General features: G+C 34.4%; 1 protein-coding gene across 1 annotated transcript in view; it reads right to left on the bottom strand.

Annotated features, from left to right (window-relative positions):
- The window catches only part of SPATA17 (spermatogenesis associated 17), a 178,313-nt gene that overhangs the window by 103,545 nt on the left and 48,371 nt on the right, over window positions 1-26,397 (bottom strand). The window contains exon 6 of the mRNA XM_004751466.3: window positions 6,868-6,991. Coding sequence (XP_004751523.1) covers window positions 6,868-6,991 — 124 coding nt within the window. The remainder of the gene's footprint in view (window positions 1-6,867; window positions 6,992-26,397) is intronic.

Below are 26,397 nucleotides of genomic sequence, written 5' to 3'. Positions count from 1 at the left end.
AACGCCCTAAATCAGGTTGCATCAAGCCATGAAGATCAAAAATGTAATATACTCAACATAGTGGATACGATTAACAGCCATAAATATCAAGGCATACACCCTTTTGCATGTATATTATGGAAATACAGAGATGGGGAAGGGAGCAGAGAGAAAAAAAAGATAAAGTGGGGTGTCCAGCCTAGAAATGAAAGAGGAACATAGTATTTTTAAGCCAAAGAAGTGGTTTTTATATAAGGATCAAGAGGTATAAAAGTGTGTTCCAGAGAGTTACTATAGGGGTACTTTTTGTTATCATACTTGATCTCCCAACTATTGCTGTGGTATGCCATTGATTAAGGAAAATGCCTTATGAGAAGGATCTCCAAAGATGCTTTCCAACTACACCATATACACGGAGACACATCACACACACACACACACACACACACACACACACACACACATGCTTGCCCATGTGCAGGTACACACTGAAAGACTGCCATTCTTCTCTTACTTCATTACCTCAAATTAAAAGTGTGCAATCACATATTAAGCACAGAATCTCCCCATTTATGATTTTGAGGAGAAAGAGTTGAAAGCAATAAAGGGCTTGGAAGACTCACTGTATTACTTAATTTACACATTTTTTTCACCTTATAGATTTGTCTTATAGACATGCTATCCATATCAATATGGTATCCATATCAACAGAGTATCAATTATTTTCATTAAGTTTTTTCTTTTTTTAAGATTTTATGTATTTATTTGACAGAGAGAGACACAGTGAGAGAGGGAACACAAGCAGGGGGAGCAGGAGAGGGAGAAGCAGGCTTCCTGCCGAGCAGGGAACCCAATGCAGGCAGACGCTTAAAGGCTGAGCCACCCAGGCACCCCATGTTATATTAAGTTTTTTAAATTAAGCTACTTTCCTTTCACATACACATGTGATCTGATACAATTTTGAAAAATAAAGTTGCTGAAACCATGTGTTTCTCTCAAAAAATAAGGAAAGACAATGTTTTATTAATATTAATTGGAGCATGGGGTCTTTTTAAAGAATCTTAAATAACCAAAAACTATTAATTCAGTGTCCATATAAAAACGACCCATTAAAGAAAAAAAATGAAAACATATAAGTGATGATGTGATATCATTTCCATAAAATGTTACAAATTTTAATGAAATTTATAAATTTTCATTTTAGTTTTAAAGTAAATATGTACAAACTATTAAAAGTCATTGTTATAAAATAAAATACATATAGTTATACTTACTCATGAATATATTTCGTATCTGTCCTTTTTAATAGCACATTAAAATAAAAAAGTTATATTTTTCACTGATCAGGAAACAACGTATATAATTCTACATAATAACCTATAGCTCTAAACACTATGATATAGTACTTGAATCTTGGATTTGTATCTGTAACTCTGCTGTTCTCCAGGAGGACCTGTAAAAATGCTGGCAACATTTTAGAGGCAGTATCTTCTAATAAGCCAACAATAGGCCTTTTTCATGTAGCTACCAGTAGGTGGAGCAGACAACATAATTTATTACCCAAGAACAAGGACGGGAATGAAAGTCAGTTTATTTGGAATAAAACAAATCTGCAAATGAGATTTTCTTCAAAGGAAATGTGTCCTATATGTGTTAGATTTAGTTTGACTGGCTACTGAATCAAAATAAATAACTTTATTAAATCAATCTTCGCAGAAAGATAAATTAAATTTACAAATGGAAGCAATGTTTGCATTTTACTTATTCAAATCAACTAAAATTAGCTTTCTTTTCATAAAACTTTTACAGGGACAAAGATTTTTTTGATGTGTTCATTTAATAAGGGCGCTAAACTCAATCCTGTTTTACAGGTGATGGGGTGCATAACAAATAGTATTTTCTGGGAAATATAATTGACTAATCCTATTATGTCTGTAGCAACAAATTAACCTTATTACTACTAGTAAATGGTGATTGATTATTTATGCAAATAAGTTACCATGTTCAGCTTTCTGATTGAAATAAACATATACAAAAGGTGCTTTAATATGACTTGAACTTTTTAATTAATAAAACCCTGAGGGGTCTATTAATTCACTCATTGCAATATTAGTTATTTACTTGTGTAATTCCTATTAGTGTTAACATATTTGCTTGCATAAAGATGAGATACTTAATATCAGTAAAAATCGGGAAAATATTTTAGAATTATTTTAAGATATACACCAGATTTGTTACTAACACTGACTTTGAAACTAGGTTATCAGTATGAGTATGTCAGTCTATCAGCATAAGAGTCCTAATATTATTAAAAATTAACAACATAACTTCATTTATTACCTATATATGAATTCACAAACACAATTTTGACTTAGAAAATTCCTTATCTTTTCTCAAGCATTCTTCGTCTGAATTAACGTTTTATTTCTACTCACCTAAGTGAAGCTATATTAGACTTATGAAAATTCAATATGAAAATTAATATTCTACAAACTATCATTATGTATCATTATAAATCACTCCTAAATTATTGAAATCACCAAAAAAAAATAGTTCTAAAAAGGCTATTAGTATTAATCCCTTTAAATACATCAGCAGAACTTTTCCTATCCTGATGTACTTATAAAAATTATTTATACTTGAATATTTATTCAGTAAACTTTCCAATAACTGTATAAAATTGAGAGTTAAAAGTGACTTAAACCTTTAATAACAAATACTCAATTCATATCTGACTTTTATTTTATACTTAAGTGTGTATTTGATATAATTTGAAATCAAAACTCTTAAAACAAGCCATGAATTTAATCTGTAAATATCTTAGTAATGTTTTAAAACCTGCAGCTTAATTTCTCAACCATAGTCAAGTCATGCTGAGAAAATCAGTACTGATACTCAAATGGAAACATGTGTCTTTCATTCTCTGAGTCTTTTTTAGGTTAGGGAAAGTAAAGATTTTTGTGAAAATAAAACAATAAATGGAATCACAAAATCATAAATACAAGTGGTTGTTAATTTCAATAAGACCACCTATATAAACTGCAATTGAAAGGTGTCAAATTTCTTGCTGGTAAAAGCATTTGTCTGGCATAGACTGAAATCAGAGTGAATACGCCTTGTGGTTAAGGATCACATAGTATACATTTGTATGTCCCACACCTGGTTCAGCATGAGACAGATTGTCGGTACTCAAAATATGTTAACTGGAATAATTGAAGACTTTTAAAGTTAAGATTTATATTCAATCTATTTATTAATATTAGTGTTGCATATCTTTGTTTAGGTTAAGGTGAATATTGCATACTTTCATTTAGGTAAAGATGGTTTATAATTGTGACTTATCAGTTTAAAATTCAACCTTTTTATACCATAATAAAAACTAAGGAATAAAACATTTGAAATTTCTGGTACTGCCCCATTGGTAAAACTAATTCCCTGACCAAAGTCAACAGATGAGACTAAGATGATACCACTGTTCTATTTCAGTACCAAAAAAAAAAAAAAAAAAAAAAGTTTGCTTTGGGAATAAAAGTGTCTACATAGGCTCAAAGGGTTGTATTTTATCTCCAGTTATTTGTGATCAAATATGAAGATCACTATGACAAAATAAATAGACCAACTTGTCAGAACCAAATGAAAATCTCTGATATGTAATATTCCTCTCCAAGGAAGGGGATTTAAGAACATCATTTCCCCTCTGTTGCCCTCAGGTCTGTGAGGCCAGTTGTAAAATGGGCGAGGAGAATATTGGGCAAAGACCACTATCAATATTTCTAACTAATCTTCATTAATAATTAAAGCAAAGAAATGAGAAAATGAACGCTTCCAACAACTAAGACAAACCGAAGAAAATGTATAGAATCTTCGTTTATCTTTTAATTATTCTTTAAAAATATTTTATTTATTTACTTGACAGAGAGAGAGAGAGAGACTGAGCACAAGCAGGCAGAAGGAGAAGCAGGCTTTCCACCAAGCAGGGAGCCCGACATAGGGTTCAATCCCAGGTCCCTGGAATGATAACCTGAGCCGAAAGTAGACACTTAACTGACTTAGCCACCCAGGTGTCCCTTGATAGATTAAATTCTAATAATAGGACTGTTATCATTTACTGGAACACGAAGGGCCCCATAGTATTTTAAATATATTATATTCAATTCTCATAATGTTCTTTCAAATTGTAGAGTGAAACAGACAATTCCAGGTGATCTTCTGATATCTTACCCTAAGTGGGAGAGCCTGGATGCCAACTGAGCTCTGATGTCAATGCTCATACTGTTTCTACTGTCATAGTGCCTCAAAAACAATCATTCTATTGGATGCCAAGGATTTCTAGAAACAAGAGATCAGTTTAAGTTTATATACATGGATATTACCAGTAGTCTTCAAGGTATAAACTAGAAGGAAAATAGGCTAGGGAATTGACAGCTTGTATTTTTTAACAGAAACAGAGCTAAAACACAGTGGTAGTATTAAAAACTCATTAAGATCCAGGAGTCAAGTTACATGGTCAAGTTTGTGAAATAATTTGTTAAACCAGGTGTTTAAATTTAAACTAAAATGAAATCAAAATAAAGAAATTGTGCATATAAAGTATCTATCATACTCTGTGGCACATGGTAAGTACTGCATGGATATTTGTTATTCCATTATTTAAAAAAATTTTTTTTAAGATTTTACTGATTTATTTGAAAGAGAGCACGAGCAGGGTGAGGGGCAGGGGGAAAGTAGACTCTCTGCTGAGACGGCCCAATGTAGGGCTCAGTCCCAGGAGTCCAGGAATATAACCTGAGCAGAAGGTGGATACCTAACCGACTAAGCCAGGTGCCCCCTGCTATTCTAGTATTTTTATTAGTAAAAACTTAGTCTTTATGGACATTCTAAAATTTTCCTCTATGAACCCCATATCTAAATACACTGAATAAAAGAAAATTAATAAATGTTTCTGTTAAATCTGATTCTCACCACTTAAAAATCATTTCTGCCATTACACTACCCATCATATAAGTATAAACAGTGCAATAAGACCTCAGAATAAGAAGATTCAAAGTATAAAAGGAATTCAGAGTTATCAAAATAAATAACTCTAACCAATAATTACTATCAAGTTTAAAGAATTAAAGGATATATTATGCCTCCCTTAGTTTCATCAAAATGAAAATTACAAATAACTAAAGTTTAAAAAAAAGAACTCCTTATGTCATTCTACATCTAGGAAAGTGTAGCCCACCAATTATACAGATAAATTTTTTACAGTTATGAATTTATAACTGAAACTTTAAAATACTGCAATTTTTTATTTATTTAATTTTTTTGTTGTTCTTTAAAGATTTTATTTATTTGATAGAGAGAGACACAGCAAGAGAGGGAACATAAGCAGGGTGAGTGGGAGACGGAGAAGCAGGCTTCCCGCTGAGCAGGGAGCCCACCGGGGCTCCATCCCAGGACCTTGGGACCATGACCTGAGCCGAAGGCAGATTTAACACTGAGCCACCCAGGTGCCCACAATTTCTTAAATTGTCTTTATTGCCTAAGTATTTAGAATTTAAAGACCTCCATTTGAGTAGCAGACCTATTACTAGTTTTGTGTCTATAAATCATACCATATGTGTCTATAAATCCCAACCATAATTTTCTCTTCCAGTTTTCTTATCTGTTAAATGGAAATAACTCAGCTATACAAATACTAAGTAAACACTAAAATAGTTATTATTATTGAAATTATTATTAATTAGCCTACCAAATAGAGCTAGAAGTGCAGTTCTCTGTCCTAAATGTACATGGCCAGTTCAGTACTTAATGTTTTTGAATTTGGATGCCTCGAAGCAGGACACTTAATCTCACTTACTAACACCCTCCACGACCCTCCACCACAGAACCAGATTTGACTTGCCCAAGTCTGAGACATCTGAATGTGTGAGTACAGCTGGAACTCTAAGACTTAACTTGAAAGTCTATGAGAAAGAATAAAAACCCACAAATTGCTAGTTTCCTGCCTGAACCTCAATTAACAAAACATACTTCAATCCCTAAATTCATGTTGCTTTCTTTTTTTTTTTTTAAGATTTTATTTATTTATTTGACAGAGATCACAAGTAGGCAGAGAGGCAGGCAGAGACAGAGAGGCGGGGAAGCAGGCTCCCCGCTAAGCAGACAGCCCCACGTGGGGCCCGATCCCAGGACCCTGGGATCATGACCTGAGCTGAAGGCAGAGGCTTTAACCCACTGAGCCACCCAGGCGCCCATTCATGTTGCTTTTTAACCATATTTCTTTGTGAGCAGAATATTCTACAGGCCAATGTATCTTTTTCTCAGCAACTAGCAACTACGGTACAATCTGAGGCACTAAAATTTTACCATTTATAAGAAAATCATTCTAAGTATTCCCAATTCCACATCTGTATCACAGTAAGAAGATGCAACTGCTGAAGCAGGTTTGTTCGAAGCTTTACTTGAAAATGTGCAACTAAATTTAGAAAGGGTGCAGGAATGGCTCTAATCTCAACATCAGCTCAAGTAAAAGAGAAAACCTGAAAGCGACCTCAGTTTAATAACTTCTTAGTTCTTGATCAATTCGTGAAACAACAATAAGCCACTCAGAATGGGTTTCAAAGCGAGGTTATGCCCTTCGTGTCATGTTATCACAGTGGCAGATCACACTGCTGACTTGGACCTTTCTGCCGGCATCCCAACCGCTGCCTCGATGAAGCTGCTGTCGCAGACGAGTCATGGTGCCCGCGCGCACCTACACAGAAGCACGGAATTGAACTCGAAGTAGAGTCTTTGTGATATCTTTTCAACAAGTCATGTCCCATTCAGCCTGCTACTTCATCTCTGTCAGGCTAGGGGCCCAAGTGGTTTACGGGAGCTGTCAGGGACAGGTAGACCGACCTGCTTTGTGCTGAGGAGGTAATGCATCTTTCGGGCTTGGGAATCTCTTTCCTTCTCTTCCCTTTCGAGGTCGGCCTTCTTCTCTTCTCTTTCTTTCATCTCTGCAAACTCCTCCAGTGCCTCCCTGCATCCAAACAACCTGCAGTTATTTATGAGACTAAAAATCTGCTAACATTTTCCTTCTTCCACTGATGATAATCAAGTAAGTTTTTGAGGCTACCATCACCCACATCCATCAAAATCAGTGGGGTAATCGATCTTACCTGCACATTCCCCTGAATCTTTGCAATCTTTAAAAAGCATTTAAGTGATTTTTCAGTGGTTAAATTTTTTTAAATCAAATATCTACATATTATAACTAATTCAACAGCTGAGGAAATGTATCAGGTGCCAAGGAAGTGAACAACTACATTGCCATTAAGATTATCTATTTTGGACATACCTAAATATCCCAAGAAAATGTCTGAGCTACTGATTTCCTTTAAATTTTGATTTCATGTTTACAAATCTCTAATCATTTATTTTGTATACTAATGGGCTAATTTTGAAAATGTGATGGGTTTTATATATATACTTAATTTAGTTTACTCCAGTTAATAGTTCAAATAATATCAACATGTATTATCCTGCACTTGAAAGGTGATTTTGTTCAGTTATAGAGATAATTAAAATAAAAGCTAAACTAGGTGAACAAGTTCATGGCTTTCTAGGTATGATAAATTCTATTAAAATAATGAAAATTTCATCATTTGAGAGTGTATATCTAAGAAATTTAAACAAAAACCAATTTGTAAAATATACTCTGCAAAAAAATGCCTGTAAACTGAGTAAGATATTATCAAATATGGAAAAAAAAATCTTTTATTTTCACAGAACAAATTTAACTATTCATGTTAAAATAATGTTTTGAAATTATACATTATTCTTTTTAAAAAATAGATAATGCAACTTAGTGTCCAGTTCTTTAAGTAAAATTTTAACTTTTATTAAATCACCGAGCATTTACCCTAAAGATATCAAGGGAAAGTAGAGGGAAAGATTCCAAAAATAAAAAAAAAAAGATTCTCATTTCTACTTCAATGTCTAGAAATATTTTTGTTGCAATTTTCTGTTAAAGGCTACTAATATAATACTTCATACAAGGTTACTTATGAAACACACTGACGTTTAAAAATCACCATGCTATGCTATTGCAGCAGAGCAATTTTTTTCAACATAAGATTAAATTGCAAAATAAATGAATTACTTGGAGTGGCATGGCCCTCATTTTGCCACCCTTCTCTTGAAAATTGCTTATTAATATGAAAAAAGGAGTCAGAAAATAGCCTGTTTTACTTTATGCATAGTATTTTGGGGGCTTCTGCGCCCACAGAGCTGGGCTAGCTGCACATTTAGATTGTGTTGGCAAGCTGGTACAATGACCTTTCTGACCTGCATCTCAAGGCTATTATTAATCGCTAAGTAACCTGGTAAAGCCAAACAAATTTGTTTCCATTGAAAGGATCTCTATCTGTGTCTGAGAATTTGTTCTGTACCAAACAAACCTCATTAACTGTGTCCATTTTTGACAAAGAACCAGGAGTTAGAAGGATTGGTGACCTTTCTTTGTCCTTAAGGTACAAATTTCAAGGCAGGTACATATGAATAAATGAGAATTTTTACCAGGAAAAATAACAATCACATGTTACATAAAAAACTGAATACATTATTAATTTTCATCTTTACTTTTAATATTATGTAAAAAAATGTTTCTTCTATAATTCCTCTCATAAGTCTTAAAGATAATTTAAAATAACCAGTGAACTGCCTCTATAAGGATAATTACTCAGATATGCATGTATCCAATTTTATGTCATTCCAAAGATAAGCACAGTAATTTTCCAAGCAATCACAAAAATAAAAAAAAAATACATCTACAAAGACGTCTGTGTTCTATAAATAATTTAATGAATAAGAAGAGACCTTACATAAGAAAGAAAAAAGTATCCAATATAATTGCACACACACATGAACAGGTAAACTGCAAAGAAGTAATATGGCTTGGATACAAAATCAAAAGTGTAAATTATTTGATGTAGTAAAAACAGTCCATCATCTGGATATGGAAACATAAACTAAAAACAGCATGTATTCAGGGAGCTTGACAAGGAAAGCAAAAACTCAAAGATAAGTAAAAGAATGTCAGTTTCCAGTATGTAAAGAAAACACACAGTAAACCCAGAAGGAACTGAAAAGCCCTAAAAGTAAATCCAAAAAAGTTTGACAAAACCTTAGAAAAATTAATCTGTGGTAGTCTCAAAACACAAAAGTAATTAATTAAATAAATTTATACAATTTTTGAAAAAAGCCAATCCTATGCTCCTGATTTATTGCCATACTTGACAGTGTACAGATATACTGAACATCACAATTATATTCATGTCAAATACTCTTTGTTTAATGACCAAGTAGGAAGAGCTGAATTAATTTTTATCCCTGATATACAAGTTTTTGTTATATCAATAACAATGAAGAGATGTCTCACTGTAAATGATGCAATAAAAAATTATGATCACATTAAGGATTAAATGATGGAAACTGTTCGAACTAGGTTTCTTTATAAAATTATAAAAATTATCGATTTTTTATCTAGGGAATTTTTTTTTTAATGCAGTACTTCTAAAACAGTTAATTTTTTCCCAAATAATTCCAGGTTGTTTTCCACATATTTTTTCATTTCAAGCATATATACTGTCTTACTTCTATCCTTATAACACAATCCTGTGATATATATGGGATAGTTACTAATTACTTATTTTACAAATATGGTAACACATGAAGAGATGAAGTGATGTACTCTGAATAACAAATCAGTTAATGGCAGAAATGGAATTAGGATCCTTAGATTTACAGTTTCTCTAATTGCAGATCAGGCTGTAGTCATCCTGATACAAGAAATATTATGCAGAAGATATTTTTTATTGAATGAACCACATACATTTTTTATTATGTTCCTGTTTCCTACTATATAGCTAAAAAAACCTGGGTAAGTCTCAGGTCTTCTTGTATCACTTTTCATATATATAAATTATCTGGTGATACTAGTTTAAAAATAAAGGTAAAAATTACCAAAACTTTTGTAAAGTCTTTCATATTCAATATAGTTTGCTAATGTTCATGATATTTATAATGTTAAAATAATTACATATTCTAATTATGACAGCAATAATAAAACTAAAAATAGCTACTTGGAAGCAATACAGTGGAATGGTTCACAGCATGAACTCTGAAATGACACCTGGTTATAAACTCTCTGCTGTGCTACTTACTAGCTGATTAATATCTGAGTCTCCATATCCTCGTCTATAAAATATATTAGTATATTAGTGTGATATATATATATGTAATATATATAGTGATATATTAGTATCAGTGTCTTCTTCATCAAGCTATTGTGAAGAACAAATACATTAATCTACATAAAGTACTCAAAGTGGGGCTGCCACACAGATAGGCCCTACACGGGTGTTAGCTATATACTGAATTTTCACTCTAAGCCATGTTCTAGACTACTTCCTTTATCAACTCAACTGGATGCCAATCTTTTATACTTTCTCAACCTCCTCAACAATCTCTTCTTTTCTCTCCTCTGATCAATGTGCAATTTGTGGATAAAATCCATTAAGCAAAGTATGGAATCTGTTTTGGTTTTTTTTTTTAAGATTTTATTTATTTATTTGACAGAGATCACAAGTAGGCAGAGAGGCAGGCAGAGAGAGGAGAAGCAGGCTCCCTGCTGAGCAGAGAGCCCGATGCAGGGCTCGATCCCAGGACCCTGAGATCATGACCTGAGTTGAAAGCAGAGGCTTTAACCCACTGAGCCACCCCAAGGAATCTGGTTTTCTAAGAGGCAGAGAGGCATGGCTGGTGGGAAGCATGAAAGGGAAGAGAGCCATGCAAATAAATGTTCCTTTTTTCCATCACTGCTGCAAGATCTCGTTGCAAACCCGAGTGGCTAATGGAGAATGCAGTGCATACCTGGTGTACCTTGTTGAGTCACTATGGGACTCCATAGGAAGTGGTGACCATGGCAGCAGGAACTTACCATAACACATCCCTCCCCTCCCTATAGAACCAATGCATGAGTAGCCATGGGAGAATAGCTGCCCGGTCTCAGGTTTTTTCCACATTCTCCCTCCAGCCTGCATCCAGTGACTGGTGATTAAGGGAATACATAGGCCCAGAGCCTTTGTCTCACTTTGGGCCCACTCTGAAGACCTATCCAAATCCTGGGCTTCCAGTGACTGGCTAATACTTCTGATGCAGGTCAACTTCTCTACCTCCTTTCTGATGGTATTCCCCAAAGTCCCCCCCAATACAGTCCTGTACCAAACCACTGCACTCAGAGTCTGTTTCAATCTCTGACACTTCACTCCCACTCTTCCTCATCCTCACTCCCCTGAACAGTAATATAAAGTATTATAAGTTTAATAAGGTATTATCAGTTTAACAAATAAAGTCTTACCAGTTTTATCCTACACTTACATTTTATTTCCAAGAGGTTCCTGCCTAAAACATACACATTACCACTTTTAATCCTTTTACGATCCAGTAAGGAAGTATTATCACCCCCATTTTATAGATTAGGAAATGAGTCACAGAGATTAAACCTCTGTCCAAACTCCCAAACTAGAAGGTGAGAGTTAGAATTTGAGTACAGGTCTCACCCTAAAATTCATCCTTTTATGCAAAATACTATACTCCTATCACACATTTTGCCCAAATCCAATTGAACAACATAAGTTTGAACTTGCACAGGTCCACTTATATGCAGATTTTTTTCAATGAATACATTACAATATGACAAATGTATTTTCTCCTCTTTTATATAATTTTCTTAGTAACATTTTCTTTTCTGAGCATCTGGGTCACACAACCAGTTGAGTGTGTGACTCTTGGTTTCCACTCAAGTCTAATTTCAGGGGTCCTGGGTTGAGCCCAGCATCCAACTCTCGGGTTCAGCAGGGAGTCTGCTTGGGTTTCTTTCTCCTCTTCCTCTGCCCCTTTGCCCTGCACTCACTCTCTCTCTCTCTCTCACTGAAATAAATAAATATTTTGAAAAAAATAACATTTTCTTTTCTCTAGCTTACTTTATCCTAGAATCCAGAATACACATACCATACAAATGTGTGTTAATCAACTGCTTATGTTATTGGTAAGGCTACCAGTCAATAGCAGGGTATTGGTAGTTAAGTTTAGAGGGAGTCAAAACTTATACGTATATTTTCAGCTATACAGGGAGTCGGTGCCCCTAACTCCCACATTGTTCAAGGGTCAACTATATTTTGCCATTGTTTGATTTTCTTATGCATTTCAAAATATGATACTAAAACAATTTATAATTTTTATCTTCTCATCTTTGCAGGTGCAGAACCCAAGAACAAAAATCTCTATTCTTTTCTTTAAAAAGGTTTCATATGGGTCACCTGGGAGGCTCAGAGGGTTAAGCAGCTGCCTTCAGCTCACATCATGCTCCCAGGGTTCTGGGATCGAGGCCCACATCAGGCTCCCTGCTCAGCCGGCAGTCTGTTTCTCTCCCTGGCTGCCACTCTCCCTGCTTGTGCTCTCTGTCTCTCTGATAAATCAATAAATAAAATCTTTTAAAAAATAAAAAATAAAAAGTCTTCATAGATCACTTCAATGATAACTAATCTCTCACTGTTTCCACTCTCAAAATCCTCTTATATGACTGTTACATTCTATAATATATTATAGCTGCATACACGCACAACTTCTTGCCTTCTGCCCACCAAGTCCTGACTGAGGTCCTGAAGGTCAGGATTACAGTTTATTCATTAATGTGTCCCTCCCAAAGTATTTGGTCTAATATCTAGTATAAACTAAGTGCTACTATTCTTTTTAACTATTTCGCAGTTGACTAGTCATACAATTCATCCCTTCTGATGGTTTAATTAGAAGAGATAAGAAGCCACCTTGAGAAAGCCTCTCTTGGGAAGGAGGGAAGAACCAGGATTCTGGCTCTTTACCTATAAAGTGGTTCTCAAAGTGTGGTCTCTGGAAAACAGCATCAGTTTCATTTGGGAAGTGTTGGAAATGCACAATCTCAGGCTCCACGCCAGACCAACTCAGAAATCCTGGTGGGTGGGACCCTGGGGCACTCTCTTGCCTGCTAAAGTTTGAGAAGCATAATCTGCAGCAATGAAAATTATCAATTCTGTTGAGGAATTAAGATGATTCAATTCTACTCACTAATATGACATCATAAAGAGATGCCTTATAGTCAGTTAGGAATTTTAATATGAGTATCACCATATAAGCTAAAGCACAGAGAAATACTACAAAGGAGACATGATATGCACACAACATTTTCATAGAAATCATAATTTTGGCAGAGAAATAAAAAAACAGAGATTGTTTTAAAATTATAAATGACCAAAATTTCAGAGGGAACTGATAATAAATAATATTACATAATCTCTCAAATAAAAACAAAATGTCATCCTCTGTGACATCTTTAAGAAAAAATAATACTAAGGAAATGGATTCAAACAATTCTCCAGAGTCCTCACTCTGTTTTGATGCGAAATGAAGTCAGTGATGTGCAAGAAGCCTTCAAAAAAAAAAAAGATAAGTTGAAAAGCATTACTTTCTGCTGTGGTGTATTATGACAGAAGAGTATTTTAGTTAAGTTTGTTGAATGCGTTTTGTTTTCTCTTTCATAATTATTTAACCAAATAAATAGACAATAAAAGAAAAAAGGGCGGCAAAGTCTAGAATATAACAAAAATATTAACCAGGAAGCCAATTACATGGTTGGACCTGGTGTGTGACATTCAAAACGATTTGGGGACTGATAAAACCTTGGAATAGATACTCCAGAAGTCAGAAAAATAACCAAAACATTTGCATTAGAAAGAAAAGCTTCCCTTTAAGTCAATCAAAGCATTTAAACCACTTGTTTTGTCTACCTGGTTACTGGGGCCCTGGACCTGTTGGACAGGCGCTGCCAATTTCATTCAGGCAGCATTTTACAAAGGGAAATCACAGTTTAAAATTAAGGACCATAGAGCACACAGTCATTCATATTCAAGCACTCAGGCTGCTCCTGAGCTCCATGCCTTACTCTGAAACCTGCAGTTGAGACTTTAACATTCTGAAAAGACTTAAAAGAGTCCTTTCAGAAAATATTTTTAGCGAGTCCCGAAAACCCTTTCTTTATAGATGAATTTCTCTTCAAAATGCCTAAGCTACTTGAAGAATGAATACCATGAAGAACATTAACACTCATTTGTTTATTCAATTAGTCACAAGTATGTTTAAGATATTAAAAGAAATAAAAAGATGTAAAGGCCAATCCCTGCCTTCAAGCAGCTTACAAATAAAATAACAACAACAATAAAAAAAAAAACGAATAAAAAAACCAGATAACCAACTAGACTACGGACAGAAAATGAAACACAAGAGGCAGAGCTTAAGCTTGGAGAAATCAGAAAAGGCTTCCTGTAGGTGGCAGCACTGGGAACTGAACTAAAGGGTTGGGAGAAAGGAGCATGGGGAGGAAAAGAGGCTGGATTACTCACAGGAAACTATGGCTACCTTTGGAAGATGTGGTCCATCAACAGCAAAGTGGGGGAAAAGCACTTTAGAGTAGAAGAAAGGTTTCCTGACCTAGGGTGAATGCACTCTCTAAGGGTAATGCTAGCAAATTTGTACTCTATAGATCAGATATTTTGAGAATGAAAAGGTAAAAAAGAAGATAATGGTCGATGTTATAAAATTACAATACCATGACTTCACTCTGATCATAAAAAAGGATCATCCAATTGCTCCATTATTTCATTTGCCTACTTTGCATGATTTTAAAAAGCAATAAGACTCCATTCAAAGATCATTCATGAAAATCAGTTTTTTTCTTCTTCTGGCTCCTTTGAATAAACTTAGTTGAAAAGAATTTTTTCGTGTAGTATTCTTTCTAAATATATGCACATATTTCACTGAAAAATTATTTTCTTTTCACTGTTCTGGATGGTTGCTATAAAAGGAAGTAAAATTTTATATCATATATATGATGTCAAATAACTGAGAGTGACATTGAGCTAAGTACAACAGTAGGTATAACAATAAAATGTATTTACATAGTGCATTATTTTCAGGAGCTCCAAGTGCTTCACAGACATTAATTCAACCTCACAACATTCCACTGAGGTTGGTAAGGGGCAGGTATTATTAACAAGGTTCCTGTTCTTTGTGAAATGAAATGACTTTACAGATGGTGACTTTGAGACACAGCATGGGGGCTTTCCTGCATAAGGGTAGATCAAGGCACATTGCATTTTCTCTCTTTTGTGTATCTTCACAGTGATTCAGCTGTGAAAGAGTATCAAGCTTCTGACTTTTTGTTTGGGGGAGAATTTAGAGTTGAGGTAGCTAAAAGAATTGCAAGATCATATTTACTTTGTGTTCACTCAAAAATCACACATTGTCTCTCATTTAAAATGTGTTAACATCATTTTAAAGCAAAAATAATTGCTGATTCTTTTGCATGCAGTACACTCATACTCAACCCAGGCACATCTCTGAATTAATCAGGGTACTCTCCTAAAGCAATACAGTAAGATAGGATGAGGTCAACATATTTTAAAGAAGTATCACCTGTAATAGTATTTTATATATAATTTCAGAAAATTATCTGAGTTTTAGAATACTGCTTATTGACCAACTATCTTATAATCAGTCTAAGAAGTTAAAGCAGGAGAGTATCCAGATTTATGAATCATCACCATACAAGTGTTAGCTAAAATCCCAGAAGAGGAAGTGACTGTCCAGAGCACAAACAGCAAAAAGGCAAATGCATCAAGAGAGAAAATTAATATTTAAGATCAGGCAAATAAATGCAAATACACAAATAAACAAAGATGAAGCCATTAGAAAAGTAGAAAGGAAACCAGGAGAGAGTGGCCTTACAGAATCTAAGCTGTAAGAGAGATTAGAGAAAAAAAAGGATCAACAGTGCCTTATGCCTTAAAGAACCCAATAATATGAAGGCCCAAAAGCCTACTGATAGAATTAAAAATAATTTTTTGGCAATAATTGCATTTTCTCGGTAACTTTTCTCAATAACTTAAACATATCCTCAAGGACTGAGTGAAAAAATTTGTACAGAAATATATCAAGTACCAATCTGATTTCCACTCTAGAAATACATTCTCAATCAACAATATTAACAATAGCTTTACCAGTCTTTATCACAGAATTAAAAATGAAAAAGAAGGAACTCTCTTCCATCCATCTCATATCAAGAGCTCAGGATCTCAGCTAGGACAGAGGGATAAGAACTTCATTTCATCCATTCCTCTTAGTTGTACTAAAACCACAAACCAACATATTTTAGTCCTTTGCTTTCAAATGAATAATAACTTAATGCTGTACTCTGGCTTTTTTATTTTTTTTTAATATCACCACAAAAAAGAGACACTTGAAATTCAGAAGTCTTTTTTTCCTATTTAAAATAAAAAGTTACTGAAGTCACTGTTCATTACATTACCAGTGTATCCTATTGAAGATTTGAATGTGAAATTCCTTTTTTTATCAGGGCTAGAAAAAGCTGTTTCTTAGCATATGCATATATTTATTTTTTTTACATTTTCACCATGGGACATACTTAACTAATCATATTTCCTGATCAATCACACCAAGATAGTTATCATTCTGTATTTTCCTTTACCGTGGTCTTTATTTCTTTTATTCTTCTTTTTTAATGTAACTTTGTAAATTGTTAAATTTGAAAAAAATTAAATACATATATATAAAAAAATTATATCCAATGGAATAAGCTTTTTCCTTTTATTAATTCTATTTCAGGAATGAAGCTTTTATTCATTTTATATATTTGGCCTAGAAAATTTTTTGAAATAGCAATACATTAAAGGTAATACATTCCTGTTAAAAATATAGTATATGGGAAAAAAAGAATATTAAAAATATAGTATATGGAAAGATGAGTGGGTATCAGTCCATAAAGTGATTATATCAATTATGTCATTAATTACTAATTACAGATACACAACAGACTGTTTCTAAAGCAAAGAATATGCACTGTATTTTAGACACTCTAGTGTGTTTTTATCTAAATTCTACCAAATTAATTGCTATACTAATCATATCTTTACATATAAAATGATTCTACAGACAAAAAGTGATATGGACAGCTAACATTACAGAGTAATTTGGTTCTTGAAACGAAAATGTTGTTTTCTTTACATCTCAGGTTATTCCTTACTAAAAGAGCCTGTCATCTAGATACAATTAGATAAAGCCAAACCGCTATCATTTAGTTGGCTGAGATCAGAATATTATACTTTTAAAATGAGGTTTATTGAAATGTTATCTTTAGGTAATCATATTTATTCTCTTTATTTACACAATATAAATAGTTTTCTACTTATGTCCTTGAAATAGTGAACAGGGACACCATAGTATGAAAAAGTGGCCTAGCTGCTGGAGTTCATAAATTTTGTTCAGCTTTGGATGAGTTCAAAGAATTGCCATGTAAGAAAAGCCTTACAGAGGGAATTTATCTGATTATGGCAGTAATAATTACCCAGCTGTTTATTGCAGATAGAGAAATAATTCATGTAGGCAATAGGCCGTGGTGGCAATGACACTCTGCATTTAGTAAATATGCAAACTGTTCACTTCTAATTAACCAAGCTAGAGGATGCCCTTATTAAATGTATAAACTAAAAGTGCCTTCCTGACAAGTGATGAATTGTTACATTGCACAAACTCTTGCCACAGAATTATTGGAGTGAACTTGGGGCTTAACTTCATTAAGAGATCTTGTGGGATAGTTAAATGAGGATGGACAGCGTAACAAGGCTTACCTGACAGCCAATGATATGTTAGAGCTTAATGGAACTGCACCTTTTCTTCTGTCCTACTTGGTTCAGATTCACAACAGATAAAGTGTGAACCTGCGAAGTTAATTTGAGTTCAAATAATAAAAATAAATGAAACAACATGACAACCCATTTATGGAGGCTACCTGACAGTTTACCTACCAAACAAATCTACAAAACAGCCAGTTTTTATGATTCATATATCTCTCATATAACTAAAAGAGATATATCTACCACTCTTTTCATTAGCTTAAAATAATATAGTTAGTAAAAAATAAATGATTTTATTGACTAGCTTTAAAATAAAGTGTACTTTCAAAAGGAAATGGATGGGCTTTATTGAAGAACATAAATACAATACAGAAATTACTTTTAATATTGACTCTGAATGGGGCGCCTGGGTGGCTCAGTGGATTGAAGCCTCTGCCTTCGCTCGGATCATGATCCCAGGGTCCTGGAATCGAGCCCCGTGTCACGTGTCAGGATCTCTGCTCAGCAGGGAGCCTGCTTCCCTCTCACTCTCTGCCTGCCTCTATGCTTAATTGTGATCCCTGTCTGTCAAATAAATAAACTCTTTAAAACAATTTGACTCTGAATGTTTCATTTAAGTTACTTTATCAAATAACTAATGATGAAATGGTTCATTATCTATATTCTATGCTCAGTCTTATTTTAAGGTAACTATTGATTCTTTATCAAACATCTATGCAAATATTTCCACTCCAACTAAGGATGCTATGAAAAATATCACTTAGAGGGAGGTTGTAGACATAATTAAACAAAACTAAAATGTTTCTAATTTAATTGTTGAGTAGGTAATAATATTGACCTCATAGGTTTGTTGTGAATACTGAAGGAGATGATGAGAATAAAGGGCTAAGCACAATACTTGGTATACAATAAGTGCTCAATACATGTTAGTGATTGATAATGTGTTTGATTGACAATTGCTCTATTTAATTAAAAATAATGCCTAATGTTTTCTTTTCTTTTTTTTTAAGATTTTATTTATTTATTTGACAGAAATCACAAGAAGGCAGAGGCAGGCAGAGAGAGAGGAGGAAGCAGGCTCCCTGCCAAGCAGAGAGTCTGATGTGGGGCTTGATCCCAGGCCCCTGGGATTGTGACCTGAGCCGAAGGCAGAGGCTTTAACCCACTGAGCCACCCAGGAGCCCCAATGCCTAATGTTTTCAATGGGAGTTTCACACTGAGATCTGCTAAAACTTTACATTCACTCTTTCACTAACTCACATAAGCTCAGAGATTATAAAATGTGTGAACTGGCCTTTCAGATAGTATCACAATATTACTGTAAATGTTTAATTATACACTTACTATAAAACATGAAACAATATATAAAGGAAGTAGTATATATTTTAAGAGAATCAGATTTTATCATTATTGAAAATCTAATTTGGCTCCTCAAAATTTATAATATGTAACTTAATTAACAAATATTTATGTACTAAGAAAGAACATATGACCAATTTTCAAATAATTTATGCATTTATATACTTACTTATATACACATTTTTTTAATGAGTACTCTATATCAAAAATAAAAAATGGGAAAATTTTCAGTAGTATTATAAAGATAAAACTTCCACATCTTAATGAGAAATGAGAAAATACCATAATCGAGGGTTAAAATAAAACTACTTTAAATAAGAAAATAGTCATGTATATAAATAATAATTTTAAAAAAAGGCTTTGTAAGTGTAAAACAACTTAGGCTCCACATCTTGAACACAAGGTAAGATTTTAAAAAGTTAAGAAATGATACTTAAAGCATAAAATAATATCTAATACTGAGTGCTTATTAAAATAATTATGTATTGATTTCTAGGAAGATAGTGAATGTGTTCTTTTGCCTACAACCTATTTCCAAAGTCATAAATAAGAAGAAAAAGAAACAAAAATATAGGTGAAAACTAGGAATAGCCACAGTACCCATAATCAACTCAAGAGAGTAAGTAGGAATTGAATGAAAAAAGAATATTTAATTAAATTCATCTTCAATTAAATTTAGACCACAAATACAGGGTATTTTCCTTAATCACAAAGTCAGTATAGTATGTGGGAAATAACTGAACAAGTCTGAGGAATCTAGTATGAGCTCCAACCAAGAGGGATAAAGATAGGAATAACCAGATGCAGGACTAAAGGAGAGAAATTGCAGCCAAGTAATTTCTTTTTTTGTTGATCAGAGCTTCTGACTGAGTTGAGACCAGATGGCAAATCTGGGCTAGAGGAGAATGAGGAAAAGTAGCCTGAGAGCTGCTGAATAAAATAAACCCAGAAAAGAAAAGAGTCTCTGAGCAATGGAACTTCACATTGATCTTGCTTCATGAGATCAATATTCACAGTGACAGGAGGTCAATCAGGACTTGGAAGGACAGTGTCAAGAGCACAGTCTTCCATCGCTCCAGTTTACTCTCCACCCCGTTATCAGATTGTTGAATGACTGAATGAGAAAACAAACCAACAATACCTAGGTGAAGCACTAAAAAAAGTACAAGAATTCTGAAACCCAATTAAAAACTTCAGTAAAGTATAAAATTATTTTGTTCAAAACATATTGCTTTCCTATATGTAAAAATAATAGTAACAGAGAGACTGGAAAAACTGTGGAGTGAAAGGGCCATAAGCTCCCCTTGTCCCACAGATACAATTAGATAACACTCATATCAGCATAAATAAACCAGAAGATGACTTGAAGACTGGGACAAGAAACTCTACAACTAAAGGTAGAGTAAAGGCCACATCAAAGGGGGTAGGAAGGGCAGAGATGCAGTGGCGAGCTAAACAAACTCACCTTGGGAGGGAAGAAGCCACAAGCACAGAAAGGAGAGAGAAACAGACTATCACACCAGGGAACCTGCACAAAGAAGACAATCCCCATAAAAACCAGATTTGAAAGCAAGAGTTGCCTTTGTGAGTTCTTACAATTATTGGACTGAAAGCCTGAAATATTAAAAATCAGCATGATGTAATGAGCACTGGGTATTATATAAGACTGATGGATCACTGACGTCTACCTCTGAAACTAAAAATACATTATATATTAATTAACTGAATTTAAATTTTAAAAAAGGCAAAACTTTAAAAACAAATAAAAATTTAAAAATGTAAAATTACAAAAATTAAAAAAAAAATCATTGGGCTGGGTTCTGGGAGAGCCTGGAGGCTGTTGGAAGCTGAGTCCCCACCCTTAAAGCACTAACACAGAAAAGAGCACGACATACAGCTTAGAAGCTTCAAGTCGGAAAACACCTAGGGCATATAAGAAGGAGAGTTATTTACTCAGAGCCTATCTGGGAAGGGAAAGGTTCTCAGGGCAACTCCTCCAAAAACAAAGGAGCTGGCAGGCACCGTTTCCCTCGCCCCCCACCCAGCATAAATACAGGGCCACCTGCTAGAACAAGCACAGCAGACAATAATGATGTAACTTGCTTATACCAAGCCCCAGCCCCTCGGGCTTTACGGACCCTCCTCTTCCAGACAGAGCTTCTTCAGTCCCAGTGCTGCTGGTCCCCTCTCCCAGTAGACTACCACAAACTTTGCCAAAACCGTATCACCTGACCCACACATTTTGTGGGACCTTGGTCCTGGCAATTCCAGCAACAAGCCCCACAGAAGACCTATGCACCTGGTTAAAACTGTGTACCCCACCCACGTGTGCTGTGCAGGATCCAATGTCCCAGTCAGGTGGCATCTGCAGTGGCAGGTCTCACTTTGAAGTGAACCAGTGGGCACCTTGTTAAGGCTGCACACCCTACCCAGGCCAGGAACCAAACACTGCCCACAACAGGCTGGGAGAGCCACTCTACACTACTGGACTGAAGGAAAAAGCAGCCAGACCACAAAACCAGGACACATGCAACATACATAAGAGAACCACCCCCCGCTAAGGTTTCCCCTAAGAAGACCCACCTGGTTTTGGTAAACATAGTACACTGTATTGCAAGGCACTAGAGGACCTCTTCTTCAGGTCACTACTCTTGAAGGCAGTACATATAGCTGACTTTCCAAACAGACTAAGAGTTAGATAAAATGAGAAGACATAGGAATATGTCCCAAATGAAAGACCAGGACAAAATTACAGCAAGAGACCCAAGGCAACAGATGTAAGTAATTTGCCTGATAGAGAATTTAAAGTAAAAATAGTTACTGGAATTGAGAAAAGAGTGGAGGACATAAGTGAGACCCTTACCAAAAGATAAAAAGAAACCAATAAGAGATGAAGAATAAGAGATGAAATTAAAATGCACTAGATGGAATAAATAGCAGGCTAGAGAAGCAGAAGAATGAATTAAATTAATCAATCCATTTTAAATTAATAATCCATTTAATTAATAAATTAATTAATCCATTACTCTGTACTCCATTTTTAATGGAGTACAGAGTAATGGAAAGTAATGAAGCTGGGAAAGTGACAAAGAAAAAAAATATGCAAAATGAGAATAGACTTAGGGAACTCATGACTCCATTAAGCCAATAACATTTGATTATAGGGATCTTAGAGGAAAAAGAGAAAGAAAGGGAGCAGAAAATTTATTGAAGAAATAACAGCCCAAAACTTCCCTAATCTAGGAAAGGAAACAGATACCCAGATCCAGGAGGCCAGCTATAGTAATCAAAACAGTATGGTACTGGCATCAGTGGGACAGAATAGAAAACCCAGAAATAAACCCACAATTACATGGTCAATTAATCTTCAGCAAAGGAGGCAAGAATATGCAACAGAAAAAAGATAGTCTCTTCAACAAATGCTGTTGGGAAAACTGTACAGCTACATGCGAAAGAATGAAATCGTACCGCTTTCTTGCACCATACACAAAAATGAACTCAAAATGGAGTAAGGACCTTAAATGTGAGACATGAAACCATAAAAACCCTGCAAGAGAGCACAAGCAGTAACTTCTCTGACATTGTCCACAGCAACATCTTTCTATGTATGTCTCCTGAGGCAAGGGGAATAAAAATAACCTACATCAAAATAAAAAGCTTCTCTGCAATAAAGGAAGCAAACAACAAAAATTAAAACGCAACCTACGGAATGGGAGAAGATATTTCAAATGGCATATCTGAAATAGGATTAGTATCCTCAATATATAAAACTTACACCACCACAAAAAAAAAAAAAAGCACAAAAAACCCCAATAATAATACAATTAAAAAGGGCAGAAGACATGAACAGACATTTCTTCAATGAAGATATCCAGATGGCCAACAGACATGTGAGAAGATGCTCAATATCACTCGTCATCAGGAAAATGCAAATCAAAACTACAATGACAGATCACCTTACACCTGTCAAAATAGTTAAAATCAAAAACTCAAAAAATAAGTGTTGACAAAGATGTGGAGGAAAAGGAACCCTCTTTGCACTGTTGGTGGGAATGTAAACTGGTGCAGCCACTGTGGGAGACAGTATGGACGTTCCCCAAAAAATTAAAAATAGAACTACCCTATGATCCAGTAATTGTACTATTGGGTATTTACCCAAAGGATATGAAAACCCTAAGGGATACATGCACCTTATGTTTATAGCAACATAATTTACAACAGCCAAATTATGGAAGCAGCCAAGTGTAAATCAACAGATGAGTGAATAAAAAAGATGTGATACACCCACCACCCACACTCACTGGAATATTATATGGCCACAGAAAAGAAGGAAATCTTGTCATTTCCAATGACATGGATGGAGCTAGACTATTATGCTAAATGAAATAAGCCAGTCAGAGAAAGACAAATACCGTATGATTTCGCTCAGATGTGGAATTTAGGGGGGAAAAATAAGGAACAAAGGGGTAAAAAAAAAGAGAGAGAGAGATACAAACCGAAGAAGCAGGCCTTTTATTAAGAAAATAATGAAGTTTCACTAATGAATATTTTAAAAGACCCACATAAATGAAGAGATATCTTTCCTTCCTTGACAAGATGACTCGAATTATGAAAGTATTAATATACCCTACTCTATTCTACAAATTTAATTTAAATTGATTTCAAATCCCAATTTGATATTTTTTGAAACATGCCAAAATGATTTATAATTTAGTTGGAAGAAAATTAAGCTGAAGTAGCCATAGCATCTTCTGACAAACAAAAGTAAATTGTAGATACTTAAGCAAAGTAATATTATACAGGATTACAAAAAGAGAGATAAATCAGATGGCCATTGATAGTCAAGAGATACACCTGAGCACATGTGGGACTTAGTATGTGATTAAGATGACACTTAACAGTGAGAGAAAATTGAATTATTTAATAAATGCTACTGTAATAACTTGTTAGTCATTTAAAAAAATCTTAAACTCAATTTTAAATTTACTCCTCATATTAAATTGATTTCACTGGATTCAATATTAAAAGTTATAAAAGAAACCTTACAATATCAAAAGAAATATGGGTGATTATTTTTAAAGTCATGCAAAGAAGAAATCAAAAAAGAAATTACTGATGCCCTCAAGGCAAAAGCAGCTTTGATTATAGACTTACATCTCTGAATACTCATCTTCTTTTATATTTTGGCTAATAAACTGTTTATTATGCTGATAGCTCTTTGATGCTTAGATATTGTTATGAGGGTGGTTGGTCTGAATTAACTTAGCCATTATCAAGCAAGATAATATCCCAATTCTGATATTTGTCTTGGGCTCACATACCTGCCAAGGTCTTGTGGTTATCTACAGCTAAGTCCCTAAACTTCATAGCCACTGCTAATAAATTCATCAGTTTGAGATACGAAACCAGTTGGGTTTTACAATACCCAAAGTTCCAAATTCTAAGACACTCAAAAAATACACACTGTACAGAAGGTAGTTCTCTTAGCTAAGCAGTACTACTTTCCAGCTCTGCTTGCAGAGTAGCTATATCTAGTCCAAGTTCATCTACTTCTCACAGAAACTTGCTGGAAGAGGCAACGTACACCAATATTGTGAAATCTACCCACTATTTCAATTAATACCAAGGCCTCAATTGTTAATGACTTCATATCACACGGTACATAGAACAGATGGGATCTGAAAAAATATTTAACACCACATAATAATGGTTTTTAATCTGACATGAAATTGCCTCCAATAGTCAAATTCCCATTTAGTTCTATTACTTTTAATACTTTATTTCACTGGGCATGACCAAGTCAAATGATACCACTACTGAAAGGAAGTCTAACAAGTTTTTTCTAGCCCCAGCAGCAGAAAATGCATTTATAAGAGATTTGTAATGGGTTTTAGGTGAGCCTGCTGATGCTATATACCACTGAGATATGACTGATACAACTTGAAATAAATCAAAATTACAAAGAGGCTGTTTTGATTAAAAAAAAATAAAAACAACAACAACAACAACAAAAAACTGAGTTCAAATCTCCAGATCTACCACTACTTAGCTGTGTGACCCAAGTTACTTAAAACCTGAGTTTTAGGTTTTCATCTTTAAGATATGATAATATATATCCCCAAAGGAGTTTTGTATAGATAACATACAAAACATCATGCACACAATAGATGCTTAGTAAATAGAATTTACTGTGATTAGTCTATTTATTGAGCTCGTCATTGCTTATAATGTCTAAACCTGTTCATATAAATTTTAGCTTGATATTTATGACATTTATAATTATCACATAAAAGACTGATCTTCCTCTTATTGTTATCAAAAACACAGCTTATTGTTATCAAAAACACAGAATGCTACACCAAAAGAGAGAAATTTTTGAGGAGTCTATAATTAACTATTTCTTTTGTTTATGTTTTATAAGATTTAAGTTAACCACTCAGTTATAATGCTTTTTGTCTACATTGTGCATATATCTAAAGAGGAAGTTATCAAGCATGTGTCCAGTATTGATAGACTAGATATAATCCAGACTTTATTGCTTACATTAGTATTTTCCCATTTTAATTGACTTTAAAATGAAGTTAGTGAAACTTTTGAAGAAACCATATGTGACAGCACAAGAAAGATGAATACCAACACTACTCTATAGGTTTTTACTCTAGCAGTTCCTCCTTTGATTTTGGGGGCTGCACATATTACCAATCTGAGAAGACATGCTGATTTCCTTCGTGTTTCTATTTCTTCGTTAATTAAAGCACAATTAGAAATGTACTTCCTAGGGGCACCTGGGTGGCTCAGTCATTAAGCATCTGCCTTCAGCTCAGGTCATGATCTCAGGGTCTTGGGATCAAGCCCCACATCAGGCTCCCCGCTCGGTGGGAAGTCTGCTTCTCCCTCTCCTACTCCCCCTGCTTGTGTTCCTTCTCTCGCTGAGTCTCTCTATGTCAAATAAAGAAATAAAATGTTTTAAAAAAAAGAAAGAACTGTACTTCCTAGACAGTTTAATGTATTAAGTTTTTAACTCCAGAGAACTAGAAATCTATTTAGTACTGTGTTTCCCTGATATGCAATGTTAAGTGATTGCAATGCTCTTCAGTTTTGTCATTAGTTTAATGCCTTTGTTGACTCTGTATGGTTTTAAACCAGAGAAAGATTACTTAAAGACTATAATGGTGGTCATATTAAGTGTCCTCGATAACTATTATAAGGATGAGAGATAATGTTCAAATCTTTTGAATTGAGTTTCCTAGAAACTACATGAATATTCATAAAAATCACTCAA

Source organism: Mustela putorius, unplaced genomic scaffold (assembly GCF_011764305.1).
Source record: "Mustela putorius furo isolate JIRA1106 unplaced genomic scaffold, ASM1176430v1.1 tig00000508_pilon_pilon_pilon, whole genome shotgun sequence".
Classification (NCBI taxonomy): Eukaryota; Metazoa; Chordata; class Mammalia; order Carnivora; family Mustelidae; genus Mustela; species Mustela putorius.
The sequence above is the reverse complement of the archived record's forward strand: the minus strand, read 5'-3'. Positions and strand labels throughout refer to the sequence as shown.